The 8,268-nt window shown below is 33.7% G+C and overlaps 1 protein-coding gene across 1 annotated transcript; it reads left to right on the forward strand.

Annotated features, from left to right (window-relative positions):
- Positions 1 to 3,693: 3,693 nt before the first annotated feature.
- LOC130014358 (uncharacterized) lies at positions 3,694 to 7,228 on the forward strand. The gene is made up of 3 exons (XM_056103443.1): positions 3,694 to 3,913; positions 4,132 to 4,459; positions 5,114 to 7,228. The coding sequence occupies exons 2-3, from the start codon at positions 4,172 to 4,174 to the stop codon at positions 6,209 to 6,211; spliced, it is 1,386 nt and encodes a 461-aa protein (XP_055959418.1). The 5' UTR covers positions 3,694 to 3,913; positions 4,132 to 4,171; the 3' UTR covers positions 6,212 to 7,228.
- The last annotated feature ends 1,040 nt before the right edge of the window (positions 7,229 to 8,268 follow it).

Genomic DNA, 8,268 nt, shown 5'->3' on the forward strand with positions numbered 1-8,268 from the left:
TTATTCTATTTTTAATTTTTCAAGTTACTAACTTGAATTTTCAAGTTACTAACTTGAATTTTCAAGTTACTAACTTGAATTTTCAAGTTACTAACTTGAATTTTCAAGATGATCTTTTAGAGGTATTTAGTATCTTGAAAATTAAACTATAGCACATACTTATGGAAGAAAAATTACTAATCAGTAATTGTTCTTCCATAAGTATGTGTTATAGTTTATTGCTCTATCCAGTTACTAAATGCCTCTAAAAGATCATCTTGAAAATTCAAGTTAGTATCTTGAAAATTCAAGTTAGTAACTTGAAAATTCAAGTTAGTATCTTGAAAATTCAAGTTAGTAACTTGAAAATTCAAGTTAGTAACTTGAAAAATTGAAAATAGAATAATAAAAAAAAAATATGTGGCCCTATTACGCTTCCGTAAGTTAGTATGATATACAGTCATAAAAATTTAGGAGTTAATAAATACAATAATACATGTATGGTGACTTAATATGATCTACAATCAATACTTATTTAGTCAAGAAATAAAAAAAAATGGTATGTAAAAAAGTTTCAGGGTGTGTAGCGTTTCCCTCTTATGGGGACATTTTTACGCTAACACCCTGATTTATTAGTTAAGAGTTTTATTTGTGGTGTAGGATGGGTGGCGATTCCCTCTAGGGGACGTTTTTTCGCTCCATCCTACAGGGTAGAATTTGATTTATTAATTTTATCGGGGTTTTATTAGTAGTGTAGGGCGGTTTACGTTTCCCTCTAGAAGACAATTTTACGTTCCACCCTACTGTTTTAATTGATTAATTTTATTATTTTATGTATGTTTATTCCTTAATTACCTATATACAGCTGGCGTGTGTATTCATTAACGCTTGACTGCCTCCTTAATCCACTAATTAAATAAAACAATTGACTGCGGAATAATTTGTTTTGTAATTTATTTTAATTAAGATCCTATTTAAAATTTGTTTTATAATGTCCCGCCCTCTCTTCTCACGACAGCCATTTTAAAACTGTGTTTTATAATGTCCCGCCCTCTCTTCTCACGACAGCCATTTTAAAACTGTGTTTTATAATGTCCCGCCCTCTCTTCTCACGACAGCCATTTTAAAACTGTGTTTTAAAGTGACTTTTTGAGTCCAAACGATTCGAAATATATTTCCGTCAGAAGAGTATTGTGGTTCTAATTTGTTTTATAATGTTCCGCCCTCTCTTCTCACGACAGCGATTTTAAAACTGTGTTTTAAAGTGACTTTTTGAGTCCAAACGATTCGAAATATATTTCCGTCAGAAAATATTGTGGTTCTAATTTCCCCGAGTAAAAGAGTGCAGAAGTAAAAGATGTGGTCATGCAAAATGAATCATTAAAGTCAAACATGACTGAAACGTGATTTTTTAATGACGATCCGTAGCTCGATTTCCTGTAGTCATCGTACGGCGTCTTTCTTTCTGCACGTGGATTTGACTTCATTAACCTGAAATCGACCGTAAAAATGAAATACGAAAAAATATCTCAATATTATACGTTAGAATTAAGAGATTGAGAATGGTCATCTAACTATCTTTGTGTATTGATAAAGTGTACTGTCGTTAATATCTATCATTAATCAATCCGACTAAAGTTGCAGACATGGGGCCATAAATTAATTTACATATCGATGTAGATAATATTTAGCGTTGCACATACATGGGGTTATAAATTAATTTACATGTATAGATGTTGGATTAAGAATGCTGATTAGGTTATTATTAGCCCGCCAGATCAAAGACATCATTCTTGGTAGAACGTGTTAAAACTCCACGAACGAACGACACAAGTTACGGGGGAACTTTGCTGCAAACATTTCTCCACACCACAACTAATCGCTGAATCGTACATTACTCATCAGTTGTTTATAATTATTTTTGTACCCAATAATCAAATAGATTTGTTCACCGATGTTTTTGTAATAAAGTAGCCTCGTATTATTTGTTGATTGGCGTTTAGACAATATTTAATGGACATGAGGTTATTGTCTAACATCGTTTAACTTCTTTATAAAAAAAAAGTATTTAACAAGTACATTCACACTTTAATAGCTCACCAAACGGCACCAGGAACTTTAGTCACGATGATCACGTGTATTTGATATTCATGTCCATGAATCCCATGCAATTGTCGCTCCAAAATTTAACGTCAGTTACTACGGCCGTATTATGCAAGGCACCGTACACGGCAATAAGATTCCCAGCGTTGATTGGCTGAGAAATGAGGGCGATCTATTGTTATGCATAGTCATTGAACAATTAAATATTCGCCGTGAATTTCAAATGGAGTTACGAGATAAGTTGTTTGTGTATAGACATGGTTATTATAATTATATATAGCCAATAATGAATATAACGACAAATTACTGGCACTATTTGTATTTCTGTGCTTATATAGAGATAGTTCGGGAAATCAAATATTATCCAAATTACCGGTAAATGGGCTAATTGCTTGGGTCGTCTTCATCTGTCACGTGACCTTTTTAAACAAAGGACGCTTAAATTGGTCTACGGCATGATAAAGCATTTTAAATTCACTCGAAAATACTCCAATCACAAAATGTCTAATCTATAACAGTACAAGACGATAATTCGGTGATTATGATTAGGCCAGTCACGTGTTAATTGGACCGTGATGTGTATATCAGAGATATACTGTACAGGTAGTGATATATTGTGTATAGATAATGTATATACTATGTGTAGTGCCTGTGACGTCACCAGTCAATCAACCGGATTAAGGTCGTAATTATAAAGCGTTTTTGCGAGTCGAATACTCAAACGTTAATAGCCGAATTAATTTTAATCAGATTGGCGTGAGCTTGCCGTAAATTGGATATAGTAACTATTGGCTACACGTAGCGAAAAAAAAATTGGCCATCTTATGTGGTCTTTAACAGAAGTTTATACAGAGTTGAAAGGTCACTATCAAATATTATCAAAAAACAGCTGAGGTCTTAAAGTTCTAAGCACCTAAATGATCGTTTAATTTGAGGAAAGTTATATAGTACCTTGCTACAATAGCTACAAACGTAAACGTTGAATAATGGCCACGTTTTCGCTCTTAGTTCAGAAATGACTCAATAGGCATACTTCTTGGGCCATTGCTTCAGAAATACGGATACATCGTTGATGCTAATCCTTGAAGATTTTATTAATTATGTTAACATTAAAGTCACCTAAAATTATAGTTTTAATATTTTGTTCTTTGGCAAGCTCTAGTGCCAGTATTTCAAATTTGCCGTTGGGTGGGTGTCTGTCATTGAGTCAAGAAACGTGGTTTAGATTCCCCGCTTGTATGTGACAAGAAGTAAAGTCGTCTGTTCAACCTCATGGGTTTTCTCCGGTGTCCTCCCACATAAAAACTTCTGTCTCTTTTATCGCCGTCACTGCTAGAGACTCCTACATGCAAGAGAATTATTGAAATTAAACTGGATCATATTATCTTAGTCCCGAAATGACATAGTTTTTGTCGTGCCTCTATATTTATGTAATATTATTCAAGATCGTTATCCGTTCATTGGAGTAACTACTAATTAAATGGTTGGTTAATCGAGTAGCTACTTAAATTTACGCAGAACTATTTAAAATATTTGTATATTTAACACTTGTGAACTATACACTATAAATATAGTTTAACTGTACACTGAAGTTTGAGGTGTGGTGAATGTCGACCAGGTATAATTGGGCGATGTAATGATAACAGCCAATGATATATGAAAGTCAACCCGTTTGACTACTTCTATGCATATTGTTAGCAGGTGTAACAAACTCATCTTACATAAAGACGTCTGGTCCACTGAGTTGTAACAACTAATAAGGCTTCAATTCTATTTTGTTATGAAATCTATTTGAATCAGAGATATTTTATGTTTATCTACTGTTTATAAGGTATGTTATATATATAATTACTTCCCTTGTTTGTCTATAATTATATACTGTTCTCTCTTCTTCTGTTTTATTACAGAATTATATTTATATATAATATAATCCTGTGTTGATATTTCGCTTAGAGTAATTATAATAAAAAAGCAGTAATATGTCCCGCTTATACTTTAAATTATGAAAAAAACACCTTGTTTCATTGATATTTTCTTCTTTCATTTCAGATTTACTGTTAAAGACTACGATAAAACAAGATAATTCACAATGGCCCAAAACCGAATGGCGGAATCTGATTATCAGATGCTAAGAAGGAATTATTCATATTTATTAGAGAATTTACAAGCTAAAAATATAACAGCACATCTCTTCCAATATGGCGTCATAGATCACGACGAGCTGGAGGAAATTAATCTTAAAGAAGAAAATAAAGGACGAAAAGCCGGGGTTGAAATTCTGATAAGAAAATTACGATGGTGTGCTGGGGATTCGTATAACCTGTTTATTAAAAGTCTGGAAGTAAATGGCTACCATGAAGTAGTCCAGACTTTAAAGGTAAGTCAATTATGTTAGAATATTAGATATTATTAAACCAATTAATTAGAACAAGTGGACTGTATATTTAGATAATGGATCAAAAACATTGGCCACGTGTCTAATAATTGTCCTGTAATTTCATATGACAAGTTGTCAAAGCCCAGTATTAGTTGGATTGATTGTACTATTGTCTTTAAACATTTTATTCTAAACATATTCACAAGTATTCATCAACAACGTTCTTTAGTGTATAAACAACAATAATTTGTAAAACCTGTGGTAGAATGGAGATGGACATAGGCCTACATCATAGGCCTACATCATAGGCCTACATCATGCAGTGTGATATGTGAGACTTGTTGCCTTGACAACGGCGCTACGGCCTACTTTTATATCGAATTCTAACTATCAGGAGTTCTCATACGTGTATACTGACATATACACGGGACCTCGTTTTTTCGTCCCATCCGAACGACTAGACAATGTACCTTGATCTTCCATACTGCACTGGTAGAATTACTGGGCTGACAGTAATTATGAATAAATCAGTTTAACCAAATGTCAGACCCTTCATTTGATTTTGTGGTTTATAATCAATCTAAGGTAAACCTGTCGTTATTAATTAATAAAAAAACCAATTTAATTACATACAATAAATTGTTATATTTACAGACAGACGATAAATTAGGTGATACTCAAGCAGAAACTACTAGAAAAACTTTACCTCTTGAACAAGACAAACAATATTGTAGAAAACACAAGAATGAAGAAATAGAAGTTTACTGTATGGATTGTAACCAACCATGTTGTGTGGTTTGTCGCCAAGTATGTCACAACAACCATAAACTAACTGATTTACATGAAGCTGAAGAAAACTGGAAAGGTCAATTCCTTAAACTTAAAACAGAATCTGATAAAAAGATAAAACAACTACAAGAACATTCTGACTATTTAAAGGCTAAAATATCTGACCTAAAAAACTCTTGTCAGACCGCGTGTGATAATGTTGACAAGAATGTTAAAAACATTTGTGATCAAGTAACCGTGTTAGGAAGTGGAATAAAAGATGATATTATCAAAGTGAAAAATGACGAAATTATGGAATTAAACAATTTCATACAGGAAGCTGGCAGGATGACATCTAAAATGAAAGATTGGTGGGATTATTCTGATCGTATGTTATTACAAAGTTCTTTAATTACATGTCTGGACAAACATAGCATGACAGATGTTCAGACCAAAATAAATCACGATATTTCATCATATGTACAAACCCCTGTGATACGACATCCATTTTATGACATGGTGAAGATTGACGTAGAATCATTAAAACAACAAATGAATAAAATGACAATCATGGATAGTGCAACTTTTACCAGTAGTTTTAATGTAAATCAGATACTGGAGACAGACGTTTACTACCAGGTTGGTGATGTAATGATACAAGGAATGCCATGGTATGTAAGTGTTAAACGTCTTACAGATACACAAACATTGGGTGTTTACCTATGTTTGGAGAAGGTAGAGGATAAAACAGTTAAAGCTGTTACAGTTGATTATACATTTAAACTGTTAAATATAAACAATGTTAGTAAACATATAGTATATAGAGCTACAGGAACATCATATATACCTGGTGATCCAGGATGGGGTTGGGATGGTTTTATAGACTGGGATACACTCATTAATCCTGATAATGGTTACCTTGACGACAGCGGTATGTTCACACTACAAACAACTGTAAAAATAAATAAAATAGATAGAAATTAATCTGAACATACAAACTAAATAAAACGTGATATTAACTCGTACGTGATATTCAGTTAGATGGAAATTTTATGTGAACCGGAAAAAAGAAAAAGAAATTATGTGAACGCAGATAAGACGTGTTGTTTATTGTAACATCAAGTTAAGACTAACAAACTCAATCAATCGGCTCATGTTGATAGCAAGGACAGTTGCCTAGTCATTCGGATGATACAAAAAACCGAAGTCCCTTGTATACATTGATGTGCTCGTAAAAGATTCCTTGACAGTTAGAATTCGATATAAGAGTAGGTCATAGTGCCACTGCCCGGGCGACATTTCCACCATAGCACACTGTTTGGTGTATGCCCGTCTTCATTAGCCCTGATGGTACGGAACAGTAGGACGTTAAACTCCATTTCATTTCATTTTATGTTGATAGAGAATATTTCCAGCCAAACGGCTCGAAATTCTCATTTGCTGTTAAAATGGAGAAATGAGAATGTCGTGATTAAGTATGTTTTGAATAAGTTTATTTCAGAGCAAATTTATATGATGAAATGACACTAACATTAGGTTACAATGTTCCTTCCTATAGTCCCGGTGCGTCTTTTCAGCGCTACTTGAACCACATGCAGTATTTACAGAGATATATGGAATTCAGATTTCATCGATTTATGCAATACCCCCATCGCCAAGTTGTTGTCCGCGACAATTCATTGATTGGTTGGATTTTTTTTTTTAATGGATCCAAACCGGGACATTATCAGACGTCAATATTAGATAATAAATCATAGTACATATTAGATAATCAATCATAGTAAGATAATCAATCATAGTACATATTAGATAATCAATCATAGTACATATTAGATAATCAATCATAGTACATATTAGATAATTAATCTGAGTACATATTAGATAATCAATCATAGTACATGTTATATAATCAATCTGAGTACATATTAGAAGTTGCAAGAAAGACGCAAGAAATTTGATATTTTAGGGAAAATGAGCCATTGTAACATTAAATCTGGTTATTTTATGACACTAAAATAAAATATATATTTTGTATACATGTATTTTAGCATTATTTTGTAAATCATCTTCCAGTATAATATTTTTGCATCACGGTTTTGTGTTAAGTAAATAGTTTTGATAGTTGAAAAATGGGGTGATTTTGATCCCCTGCTTGTAAGTGACAAGATGGACGGTACTCTCTCCAACCTCGTGGGATTTCTCCGGGTCCTCTTGTTTCACCCAACAGCTAAAGATCATTACTAACCATATGTTAGTCACGAAATAACCACGTTTCCTTCCAGAGTCTAGGTTGTTATTCTGTACTGTTCATTCCAACAGTGTTTACTGTCTTGCCTCATGGGTTTTCACCAGGTACCCTGGGTGCCTCTCCCGGCGTGTAAGCGAATTAATGAAATAAAAGTTACAAAATGTTAGTCCCAAAATTAACCCAGTGAACACATGCTCTTAGTGACACAGCAGTATCTGATAGTCAGAATATTTTTATTATATTTCCTAACAAAGTTTTATTTTAAAAGTTATTAGTATGACTTACGATTTATCTATCTGTTTGGGGCTTTGTTTTCAGAGTGCGACAGAAAACCATATACAATAATCATCCCAGAATTAGAAATAGTTTTACTCAAAAACTAGAAGCTTCTAATGGGAGAGATAAGATGGAAAGCTGTAAAAGTTATCTCCCTTTAAAACTGAATACTTTTAAGATGTCGAGAGCCACAGTCGGTCAGTCAGTAAAACACCGGCACACTAACCAGGAGGTCCTGGGTTGTCTCCCCTTTTGACCGAGAAAGTTCACTGGATTTTCCACTGTGGGTTTTGGTTGTTAGTTGTTTCTAGGAAGATGGCGTTCCAAGGAACGACAATCTGAATAAAACACAATGGATCCAAAATTTCGTTTTACTTGTCTTCACAACGCTAGGATCTGGATGAGTAGTTTTTTAACAGGCGTTCTGCTTGATGTGAGGAATTTAGCCATTGAAACGGTCGGTTACGACGAGTTCTTGGCGTGCCGTGTACGGAACTGTGGGAAAACCAGTCGTCAC

The sequence above is a fragment of the Patella vulgata genome, chromosome 9, assembly GCF_932274485.2.
Source record: "Patella vulgata chromosome 9, xgPatVulg1.2, whole genome shotgun sequence".
In the NCBI taxonomy this organism is placed as follows: domain Eukaryota; kingdom Metazoa; phylum Mollusca; class Gastropoda; family Patellidae; genus Patella; species Patella vulgata.